The sequence below is a fragment of the Scaptodrosophila lebanonensis genome, unplaced genomic scaffold (genome assembly GCF_003285725.1).
Source record: "Scaptodrosophila lebanonensis strain 11010-0011.00,11010-0021.00 unplaced genomic scaffold, SlebRS2 tig00000085-arrow-pilon, whole genome shotgun sequence".
Taxonomy (NCBI): domain Eukaryota; kingdom Metazoa; phylum Arthropoda; class Insecta; order Diptera; family Drosophilidae; genus Scaptodrosophila; species Scaptodrosophila lebanonensis.
This window is the reverse complement of record NW_022060564.1, coordinates 672,876-685,607: the sequence shown is the minus strand read 5'-3', so window position 1 is coordinate 685,607 and position 12,732 is coordinate 672,876. Positions and strand designations below refer to the sequence as shown.

Below are 12,732 nucleotides of genomic sequence, written 5' to 3'. Positions count from 1 at the left end.
ACACACCATGTGTCAATGACATTTATGCGCCAATGACCCGACCCTTATTCTGGAATGGGTGCGTGAGAAAAAAATGAATATAAGTGGAAAATGAACAAATAAATGAACAAATAAACCAAATGAATAGCGTTATGTGCGCTTATCAATACTCTCTGCTATTATTCATAATATTATTCAACACTAGGCAAAGCTGTATATTCTTCTGATTTAAAAAATCCTTTATCAAATTTAATAGATTTTTGTTTGATTTACTAAATTTTTGAACACTAGGCAAGACTTGCTAAATTCAGTTCTGTTGCTTAAATTCAGCACCCAACATTCTTAATTAGCTCTCTGGAAACTTCGTCTTACTTATATTATTATTATGCCATGGAGGGTTAAAGATCCCTCAGTCCAATGACTAGCATTATGATTTATTGATAGATAACTTATCGAACAACACTGGCATTTAAGCATATAGATATTAGAGCGAGCTAATAGGAAGCATGAGTAGATGATATTGTCTTTGAATCGTATTAAAATTCATATTTTTTCAGCCTGTTTTATATAATTTTAATTTTTTTTTTTAACATTTTAACATTTAAATTTATAGCTTGCTTTCTTTGTCGGTTATTGCGATGTCAGCTATGCAATTCAATTTATAAATTGTGATCAATTTAATTTGAATTAAATATGTTCCAATTCTTTTTATGGAAGCTGTCTGATTTGATAATTAACATTTTATTGATACAGTAGAATCAAATGGTCATATGATATTCTTCTGCTAGCTCTCCATCCTACTTTTACTTCCAGTTTCTGATATATTTTATAATTAATCAATCACCCTCATCGAACTAAATGTATCTTGAAACTTCGTTATATTTTGTTTCAAATCTTGAATGACATGTATTGTTTATTGAAGTAGTAATCAGTTTTAAAATAATTTAATGAAGCAATTATTGAATATTTGAGTAATGTTAGCAGAGCACTAATATGTGTAATAAATTCAGTCGCATATGTGTTTAATTTATAAATGTCATTTAATGCATTTAGTTTGCTGACAAATATTTAATTAATTGAGAAAAAAGTGGCAGAGCAAGTACTATTTTCCACCTTATTGATGCTGATTACATTTTAAATATAAGCCATTAAAAATGATTACAACATGTTATGCAACAAATTTTATTTTTCTGTCGTTTTTAATTAAAAAATCTTGCATGGCCAGCTGTGAACAATGCCCCATCTATTTCAGATATTCGTGTAGCCCTTCGTCCCCTTGTTTTATGTTCACGCGCCCATCTCTATTTCGATGCCAGCCTGCGAAAGTTTTCTTACGTCCTCTTATAAATTTGCATTAATAAGTGCAATAAAATAGTCATAAATAAAATGAGCAATGCGACGCATTTATGGCAGTTGCAGGGACTTAATAAAGCTGCCACAGCCACTACCACAAACGACCGACCATGGCCAACGCACTCGACGGCTTGACGACTCGACTACCCGACGACTCGACTGAACTCATGAGGGTCGTCGCACACTTCAGGGCGTTGTCGTAGGGGCAGCCGCAGCCGCAGAGGCAAGACGCAACGGCGCCGCCAAACAATGTGGCAGTGCTGATGTCGTTGCAATGTTGTTCCTGTTGTTGTTGGTACGCAACGCGCCACTTCACTGCCTTCTGTTTGCTGTAAAAATTATATTACAACATTGTATATAAATTGTGATTTTCCTGGGAGAGATGATGAGGAACGTGGGGCAGCAGCGGGCGCAGGAGTCCCAGCTTTTAAGTGGCAGTCGTGGCAAGTGCAACGCTTGCATTCGTCGCATAATTGAGTCAGTGTGTGAGCATAGCCCCTGGTTGCTGATTATGCGAACTGGGGAATGGCAATGTATGTGTATGTGTGTGTGTGTGTGTGTTTGGCAGGATCGCACACATGCTTGGTTACTTGCAGCAGGGTCGAGTGCTAGAAGGAACGAAGCATGTTGCGTGTTGTACTCGTATAGTCAGTGTGTCAAGCAACAATGCAGTCCTCCCCACACATGCCAACCAAGTCGAAGGTAGGAGAATAATGTGCGTGTGTTTGGTTTCAACACGCACTTAACACACGCACACCCTCGCCGAGCTATTTAAGAGGGGAGGCCATCTGGCGGCTCTCTAAATGACGGTTACTTGCTGTTACTTTTGTCCCACTCTCTCTCTCTCTCTCCCTCTCTCTCCCTCTCGCTCTTAGCCAGCACAAAAGTTAATACGCTGCTAAATGGCATTAAAAAGTAGCAGTAACTACGACAAATGGAGGGTGCGAATGTGTGCATTACATTTCTGATAAACTCAGAAGCGTAAACACCTCGACATAGTGGCGTGCGTGTTTTAGAGCAGCTAATAAAGTTGAACAGTTTAAATAAGGGGCGAGTAAAGGGGGTGTAGGGGGTGTAAAGGGGATTACTGAATATGTCAGGGGGCATTGAAATTCAAACAAGGACTGGCAAGAGTACAAGGGGTCAAGAAAACAAACATTCAAACTAAACAGTTGAAGAAAATGTGCGAATATGTATGTAGACCCTAAATAGATGATGAGTTTTAGGCAATAATTTCATCATGTACTGAAATTCCTTAACATGGATCAGTTTTGATGTTAAGAATCGTACGACAATTTCCTACTTCTTTTGAGTGAATTTAATGTTACTTCTCAATATAATATGTTTTTAAGGCAGACAATCTTTTTGGCAATAACGAGATATTGGTGTTACACGAATGAAAGAAAATTTGTCAGCAGTGCAGTTTTTCATTAATTTCGTGCATTTTGTTGTTGTTTTTCAAAATATCTTTGAAAAATTTATGTCTAAATCGATTTGTGGCTACTTTGTGGGGTCGAAGATACTGCCCTTCCCTTTCATATTTTTCAAAACCGTTACCCCACGGGTGCAGAGTAAAAAATATATGACAACAATGAATTTCAGTTTCATTTTCTTCATAAACATAATGTGACTGCAGTGCGTTTCCTTAAAATTTTAAACTTGTAGTGGAAATAGTTTTGTTTAAGATATTGAAGTACTTGTTGGTCAGTAATACTTTAAAATAAAAGCTTTTTGTATTATTCAGTTAGTTAAGCTAATAATTACGCCATACGCCCAAAGGGTAATTGTATATTCTACTAATTTGATAATAAACTGAAAAATATTTCAAGTTGAATGTGATATTGTAGCAATATAGTTATTACGTAAAACCACTGTATATAAACATACTGTAGCAACATTGTTAACATCTAAGATCACTGTACATCTGCATACATACATTTAAGATTAACTGTAAACATGCTCTCGGTATGTTTGCGAGAGAGCATAGAATAAGAGAGTATAAACGAATAAAATAATGCTCGAGTCAGTTTGGATTGAGAGCTGAAGTGAAGCGCACGCATTAAAGTCCTGACTACAATATTTTACAAATATTATTTACAATAATATTCTTTGCATCTCATTTGTAATGTTGCAATAACAAAATCTGAAGAAATTGGTCGCAAAGTATTTGCTATAATTATAAATACCTGCTTCAGAAAATAAGTGATTTTTAATGAGATCAATAATAGTGCAAAATAAAGCAAGGAAGAGTTTTGAGGGATGAGGTAATTGTGGTGATTTACCACTTTCCACATATTTTTAGGGAGTTTCGTGAGCAATTACTTGCGGCAGGACCTTTTAATTAGCATTATTTATGCAAACTGTTGTTTTGTCTCCAACTGACAAAACACAAACATGTCATTTGCTCAAGTGAGCTAATTAAATGGCTCAAAGCGCTTCATGAATTCAAAAACACCCGCCCCTCCAACTGTTTAACCTAAATGGCATTTACATAACTAAATACAACTAAACTATCAATTTAATAGAGCGAGCGGATCGTGTGAAATGCATCAATCAAATGTGCAAAATGTGCAAGCCATGCACAATATACGAGTATAGTAGCACAATAGAAACAAAATCAACAGCAACAATTGTCGCCTAACTAACAACAATTTAAACAGGCAGCGCACATGAAGGTGGCTTTTGAGGAACGCCCCCCAACGCCCTCCCTCCCCCAAACACCAATGTACTCGCACAAATAAACAAAACAGAGGGACAGACAAACTCAACTTAACTAAATACGCCCCTGACAAAAGTTGTGCGTGTATACAATACTCGTACTACATACTATACTATATATACTCGCATGTGTGTGTGTCAAATTGCATAAAATTTTTGCATGCTAGCAACAACAACTATTGTTGCAGAATTGTCGAAAAAATAGAAAACGGGGCGCACGGTTGGGTCAGGGGGAGTGGATTGAGTGAAGTGGTGTGTGGGTGAGGGGGGGCATGGGAAAAGTAACAAAGCGCTCTCGTTGGTGCTGCTCCCATTTCAGCAAGCATTGTATTGCAGCAGTTGTTTAGCTATGCATTAGATTTTGACTCCCCTCTGGCGCCGCTGACGACCTCCCTCCCTCTTAACTCTTTTGTTGCTTGCAACCAATTGCTGCAACAACTTGACAGACACATGCACGCATCAGTATGTGTGTCTGTGTGTGTGTGCGCAGCGCAAATATGCAACGCTTTTGTCATGGCGTGAGAGAGTTTTCTACAGCCGTGGCAGACACACATACTCGTGCAGAGATATTTTTATTTGCATGTATGAGGAGAAGCTGATTTCGTCATAGTTGCTGCATGCACAACAACATTAACAGCAACAACAACTCTGCATCCGTAGCGCGTGTTGTTGCAACATTCATTGTCAGTGTCATTGTTGCAACAGGGCCAACCGCCCTTGTGCTGCGTTCACTTTGTTGCATTTCTATGGAAAATAAAAAGGGGAACAAAAAAAAAAAAAAAATTGACCACTGAACTGGCAACAGAAAATTTTTTCATGCCTGCTTGGTTGCACATTAAGAAAATGAATTTTTTGGTTAGGGGTGCGGCGAGTACTTCGGACTATTGTTTGACATCATCGGCTCAGTTGGAAGAAGCTGGCATTATCGCCTTTTCAAAGTGCTCATAGGATATAGGCTTTACTGCATTTTACAGACTCTAGAGTTTGTTGGAAAGGAAAACATTGAAAAGCTCACTTTTTGAAGCGAAATCAAATAAAATAAAGTAAGAAAGTAATTAGTAAGAAAGCATAAAAGCTATACAAATTTATATTTAAAATAAAGTTTAGTAAAGTTGAGTTTATATTCTAAGAAAGTCTGGTTTTTCTGGCCGATTTAAAAATCGAATATTGGTAAAAACAAAAAAGCTGATGTGACAGAAACCTTTCTAATTATTTATTTTGGTGCAAACAAAATCTGATGACTTGAAAAATTTGCTTCTATTTATATTTTTGCTTTAAGACCATATGCTGCCAAGCTTTCATTCACTTTAGTCATTCACTAAAATCGTTAAAGCTAATGAAAACTTATAGTATTTAAATGCTTATTTGCTTTATGTAATAGTCGTTCCGCTTATAAGACGTTATTGCTTATTAAGGTCGGAAAAGTTTAATATGCAACCAAATTGAAACGCACTAATCACAAATTTCACACCAATTTCCTAAGAAACTGACTGCTATAAAGCAGAGAATTTAAGTCTTCGTATGCTCCTTTAAGCATAACTTTAAAGTTTTGCAAGCTATTTCTCTATGTCTGCGCGAACAGACGGCCCATTTGAGGCCACCAGCAGACGACTTGGAGAACAAGTTAAGTTATTAGCCAGCGCAACGACAGCCATAACTCAGGTGTCAAGAGAAAACCAGAATGTTATCAAACAATTTCAAGGTTGAGTTGTGTGAAAAATAAAGCTCTCAACTTTGGCATTGCCCGCCAAATAAATCATAAACTGAAAAGATTTTCTTATTCTCAACAATATATGTGCAAATTTTTCATTTCTGCATCGGCAAGTTGTTGAGTTCTTATTCGGTCTGCGCTCTTTAGAGTGTTTTTTCTTTTTAAATTTTGACAGAGGCGACTTACCTTCACGCACATTCTCGTAGGCATCCTCGACATGTGACTCTTTATAGATAATGGAGTGAAAATTAAGTTTGTCTTCTTCTTTCTGCTTTTCTTGTTCAGTCAGTTCAGTTGGTGCTGGCGTTGACGCTATGGACTCAGACATTTTCCGACGCTGAGGACTTGGCAATGTTGACGATGTTGCTGTGATTTCAGCTTCAGCTTTTTTGTTTATGACATTTTTCGTCTTATTATCAACGGCAGTTCTGTTGTTGTAGTAGTTGTTGTTGTTGCTGTGGCTGCTACGTAGGGCCCAGGGCCGTGCTTGTGTGTTTGTGCTACTAATGGTAGTGGTGGTGGTTGTGGTTGTGGTGGTGTTGCTGATTGGAGCTGTGGACTCCGTCGTCGGCGCGAATTTTGTGCTTCTCGGCGTCGTCGTCGTCGTACGATTTGTGGGAAAATAATGTTTGGCATGTTCAACATAATAGGCATCACGTTCCGTTATAATTTTACCCTCGAATACCCCATTGTGTATGGAACCAAATACATAACTTTTACGATCCCCTATCACTTCGCCCTCGTAGATGTGATCCGTAGAGACATCAATGGGGCCATTGTTATCATAAAACTGCAGTGAAAAGAAATAAAATAAAATATCAATTCGCACTCACTTTTTAATGGATTTGCAAATAATAATACTCACCTCTAACTTATCGCTAAAAGTATTTAAATCACGTTTTAATCTAAGATGGAAGTCTCTTCCATGTGCTCCAAATTTTAAATATACATAATGATCTTTGGTCACTGATCGTCGCGCTCTATTGTGACTAGCTCTAACGTTCTGCAGATCATAGTTGAGTTTTTCAAAGTGGGATATGTATTCGTTGAGTCTTTCGCGACCTGTAATACAATAAAGAAAATGAAATTTCATTAGTTTTGAAGAAATTGTTTTATTATTTTGTCTTGCAACTAAAAATAATAAATAAATAAATAAATAATAATAAATCATATGCTATTATAAATAACTACTTATCAATTGTTAAATTATTATTATTCGTCATTATTTTGTTTTTTTATTCGTTTTATTTATACAAATAGATTTGTTTATTTTCATGAATTGGATCAACAAACCTTAATTGTTTTATTTTATGTTGTGATGAACGCAAAACAGTTTGCTTACTAGAACAGGTTTAAGTTTGGACAAGAGTTCAATTTATCCTCAATTAACTGGCTCTACTTTACTCAATAGTATGGCCATGTGAAATTAAATGAAAAATATAGATACTATAAATAGCGGATAACACATTTTGGTAAAATCATTTATTTTCATTCTTTTAATATGGATTTATTCTAGATTTTTGAACACCTTCTGATGCAAACGCCATTAGGAAAAAGAAATGTTTCTAAATGTCTTAATTGCTCATTAATTAACAATTCTAGCAAGACACGGCATTATTTTGTCTACACAGCTACCCCACATGCACTTAAAGCCGCAATTTTTAACTAAGTAGCACACAACACTCCATTAAGCAAGACATGCCAGACCGCACTCTAAACCATCAGACAGACCAAATTTCTCATAAGTAATTCATATATGCGTGTGTCTGGGTCCAAGTTGCTACTTTGAAAAACGTATATGCATGTGTGTGTGTGTATAAATGCATTAAAAATGTTGCGCAAGTTGCTGGCACGATGAAAACTCTACATTTCTGCTGCTGAATGGTCCCTTTTCCATCCCATAGCACGTCATCTCGTTTTCCATTTTTCCAGTCCATCTGCCAAAATAAATATGTTTTTGCCATACACAACTCTCTTTGGTTGGCAGCCGACTGGCTGCCACTTTTACACTTGCACTTCAACTTCGACACACGCCCACAAAAGTACATGTTATCCAACAACATCGTCGCCAGGCATGTGTCCACACACATACACACACACAGACAATTATATAAATACATATGCACACACCACACACACACACACACACGCACACATATTTAAGATGTTCAACTTGCACAGTAAATGCATTAAAAGAAAATGCATTGCATACACACAGGCGCACAAAAATAGCGAGGACCGGCACTGGCTGTGCCCTGGACTCACTGTTTCCCATTGCTTGTTGGACTGTGGGCCTATTCGAAAATATTTCATATACTATATTTTATTATATTATGTGTATTTTGTTTTTCTTTCGTCTGGCTGCATGAACGGAAGCATCTCGGAAAACTAAATGTTTCAATGTTCTTGTTACATTTGGAAGGAAAACTTTACTATTTAGGATCTATGGAAAACTTTACCCTTACTTTATTACTTTATTTTATCAAAACAGTCGTCTATTGAATGGTTCTTCATTCTAAAAACGTAGCACCTCTACTTTTGTCCATCATTGAGTCCACTTATTCCACAGTTAAATACGATGTCAAGGCAACTGCAAAAGCATTAAATGCAATCAAACGTTAAAAGTATTAAGCGAATCAACAACGAAGCACATGGAACGAGCACAGAAGCTCAAATAGCAAAGCGGCCTTTGAGTTGCTGCACCACTCAATGAACGGATATATGCTGTTGTTGGAGTTGTTGGACCACTCACAAAAACTGTGCCACCAACTGTCTGAGTATGCTGTGTATGTTGGTTGATGGTCGAGTGTTTTCGGCGGCAGCATTAATGTCGCTGTTGTGTTTTAATTTCCGGGCATCAATTAATTCGAAAATGTGGCAAGCCGAATTGGTGGATCTTGATTTTGGTTAAGAAGATTTAACGATAATAAATGTTATTGCTTGTTATTGATAGATGAGAACTGCTGACAGAGAATTTGTGCGGAATGAATGAGAACTCGATACCGTTTGGCAATTTCCGGCTCATGCATTTATAAGTACGTTTGCATCAAACGGCAATGGAAAGAGAATGGAAAGAGAAATTGGTTGCCATAGCTAAAAAATGTATTTAAAATAATTCTCTATTCAATTAAAGCAAACAACAATTTATAATTAGATTCAAAGCTGCTGCTAAATATATACATATACATATATAAGCTTAAATTAAGAAGGAATTGAAATATATATTTTTGATACATTTTTTCATTTCATTTAATAAAATGAGATTAATTTTTAATAAATATTATAATATTTTGGATAAACTTTTCATTTTAATCAAAACACTAGAGGACAACAGCCAAAACTATAATACATAATGCAAACTATTGCGCAACAGCCGCTGGAGTATTTAAAAACAATAATTCGTAGTAAGATGTTGTATTTATAATGATTAACACTAATATAACTAGCATATTTCAAAAATTATAGCACATATTTAAGTTGTATGCCATGAAGTAGTTGACTGACTAAACAAACTTCTCCATTGCTCCATTTGGTGTCATTAACATTCAATTTAATTTAAATTAAATGCCGATGATCTAGCGCAAAGCCACAACAGCACACATTTACCGCATTGCTTTACTAATAGATTTCAATCTAACCACAAATTCTCTGAGGATAAAAAAACAAGCAAAAATAACAAGCCCCAGCAACTAATCTTAATGCCGCAAATATTTGCAACAATCCTGAAATGCCTCAACAACGCCGCATCAAATTATCGGCAGGGATTAGCAAAGCAAAAACAAATGAAAAGTGACACACATACATCTAAACGCACAAAACACAGAACAGTAGCTGCTGCTGATGATGGCTGCTGAGGTGGCATTGGAGGCAAGGCGTTGGATGTGCAAGAAAACTCATCAAAGCAAACAAACAAATAAATGCCGAGCAGTAGCAGTAGTAGCTGCAAAAACAACAGCAACAGCTACAATTTTCTCATCAGGCTAAAGTCCTTGAATATTCATTTAGTTCGCACAACTCAAAAACAAGTCGAAGCTAAGAGCTGAGGCAGCGTTTGAAGCTTAACTAAAAGAGAAAAGAAGGTTAATTGCGTTCAAAAAACCACACAAAAATCGATAGTAAAATGAAAATAAAGTTGAAATAACTACAAAACCGCACAAATACATGCATACATACACACGCACACATTCACACACACACACACACACATACAGATATATGAAGCTACGTGCTCTCACTCTTTGCATGGGCGAGGGATTTTAATTACTTAAAATGCGCCAAAATAATGAAAAATACGCAGAAAGAGGCGAGAATGGAGAGTGGAGACGCACTCAGTGGGAGGAAGGCTGACTGGATGGGTGCCTTCGCCACTACCTCTGTACCTCACCATCTCTGCCGGCTGACTGTGTGTGAAATTAAGAAAATTACACAGAAAAACGTAAAATGTTAAAACAAACTGCAAAGGTCTTAAAAAGGGTAATTAAACTGAATGCTCAAGCAAACATTACGATTTTTTGAGCAAACACCGGGAGCGAGAGCCACACAGTTGCCAAGCTACGCCGTTCGCTGCTGGACCCCGAACGCTCAGAAGCCACGGTGGATGGGCGATCAGCAACGGTTGCCAGTTGACCTACAAAATGGCAACAACAAAAAAGAAGAGCTAACAATGTGAAGTAGCTTTGGCGTCGGCTCCTCCTGCACGTGCTGCTGTTACTAGGGGTGATATATTTTGAGTGACTGATTAAACAAAGCTAGAAGCTGGGGGAAGAGCATAATACAACAAGCAAAAAACCAGAGAGAAAGAAATAAAACATAAAGAGCTAGGGTCTCAGTTACGAGTAAAGCCCAGAAGGCATATGGCAGTAGAGGGAATGAGAGTGAAAATATGCTGATTGTCGACTTTTAGTATAGCCATAGATATTGTATTTGCACAAAACAGAACCAGATGCATAGCTACATGCTTACTTGTTAATTAGCTAGCTTAAGTAAAATGTGATTAGCGATTACCTTGGGACACCTATAATTGCAACGATTGCTTTCAGTACAGCTAGTTAAGTCTTTAAGTTTTGAGATGATTGCAGAAAAGAGCGAGCAGGGAGTCCAAATGCATATTTAACTAGTGGAATAGTCAGTCACACAAATCACCTGAATGAATAATACGTCTTTTTGTTGCGGATTTACTGATGGATGAGAAAAGCCTGTATGTCGAATGCAACCATTACAATATTAGCTTTCTATAAATAATTCTACGCCTATAATTCAGTTATGCCCATTTGTAAATCTACATAAATGGACAAAGCGGCATCGTAACATTGCCAGCGTTCGCACGTTCAGTTAGGATCATAAGTAATGAGCTTATTTTGATCTCTTTCCATATTGACAGCTTGTCTAGCGGGTATTATAGTTGTGAATGACCGACCTACCTCACCAGCCAGCCAGCCAGCTGCACATTTGGCACACATTGCAAAATGAGCAAAAACAGAAACTACTAAAATAATAAACAAGCTGAAAACGACTTTCGCTGTTTGCTGTTGCAAATAAAAAAAATTAAATATATATGTGGCCAACACGTAGCTCTTGGCCAAGAAAATGAAAAACAGCAACAACTACAACTACGAGCATCGCCCGACTTTTGTTGGCCATAAGCAAACAACTTTTCTTTTTCATTTTTCCAACGCGCAACGCGTTGATTGCGACGCTTAGCCATTTCCTCAATGAGATATATGGCAGACACGTTTGGCAAGTTTTTCCAATCGGCGCAAGTGGTAAGTGGTTTTTCTCTTTAGTTTCGGTGCAAAAACAAAATTCAAAAACAAAAACAAAAAGGCAACAAATGCCTTCCACAAAACTTGTTAGCTGCAAGAAAAGTAAAATTGGCAAACTGGTCAAACAAGTGTAAATGTGGAGACCGAAAGTGTTCATGTGTAAGTGAGCCAAAAATAAGAAATGAAATGAAAAAAATAAAGAAAAAAGACTCAAAATTAGTCTCTCTAGCTTGGCAAACTGTGCGTTTGTGTGCCGGCTGTGCGCCTGCAACTTGATTGAAAAATGTTTTGACCAACTCTCGGGGCTTGGCCTTAAAAGTGCGCACAGCATCGTCGAAAGCACAAAAAGCAAATCCAGTTTGGTTGCGCGCCTGCTTCGCATCGATTTGGTTCTCACTTATATTCCATTAACCCAAATTTTGTCTTCTTCAACGTTTTGTATTCCGCTCCCCCTCCCTCTTCCCATCGCCGGCCAGCCCGCTCCCCCTCAATCCATCGATCCATGTCGTTTTCATCAAACAAACGAGCGTTTAATGTGCTTCAGTAGCAGGCGAACGACCCATTCGACCATTTTCCGTTATTCATTTTTAACTGCATATGTCATATTCACTGGCCATATGCACTTCTTGTTCTGTGTGTTCTTCTTCTTTTTGTTGCTGTTGTTGTTGCTGTTTTTATGAAAATGATACAGTGTACGAATTGATTTGATGTTGAAACTAGTTCAGTTTTCTTCTCTTTACAAAAATGCCTGCGATTTATACCAGTCAATAGAAATAAATAAGTCCCGAATAAATTAAATGTTCTCGTTTAACAATTACTAGCTGATAATTAAAGAACATTATTAATTTTCTATAAAGTCTGAATTGCACACAACCCAATTAGTAATAGTGCTTTAATGATTGCTTAAATCGCATTCAGATCACAGCAGAACCTCTTATTTTAAACAAAAATTAAAGAAATTGTAAGTGAATTGGAACAATACAAATACAAATTAGAAACGTTTGGCACATCAAATGTAATAAAACATCGTTAAGTAGTATGCACTGTCAGCATTACAACAGTAATTGCATGCTAAATTACTAGATTTAAGGGGATTTTAAATAATTAAATATTGCTTAAGTCTAGTAGGACCAGAATATTTTTTACAAAATCGTAGCTGCTTTAATTCTGCTGTACACATGTAGAAGCAAGAAAGGTTCTGTTTTTCTG

At 37.0% G+C, this 12,732-nt stretch overlaps 1 protein-coding gene across 2 annotated transcripts in view; it reads right to left on the bottom strand.

Moving 5' to 3' along the window:
* The window catches only part of LOC115626402 (disintegrin and metalloproteinase domain-containing protein 10), a 148,347-nt gene that overhangs the window by 29,745 nt on the left and 105,870 nt on the right, over positions 1–12,732 (bottom strand). For both annotated transcript variants that reach the window (XM_030521765.1, XM_030521764.1), the window contains 2 exons: positions 6,627–6,823; positions 5,948–6,551 (listed from right to left, as the gene is read on the bottom strand). In XM_030521765.1, the coding sequence (XP_030377625.1) occupies positions 5,948–6,551; positions 6,627–6,823 (801 nt within the window). The remainder of the gene's footprint in view (positions 1–5,947; positions 6,552–6,626; positions 6,824–12,732) is intronic.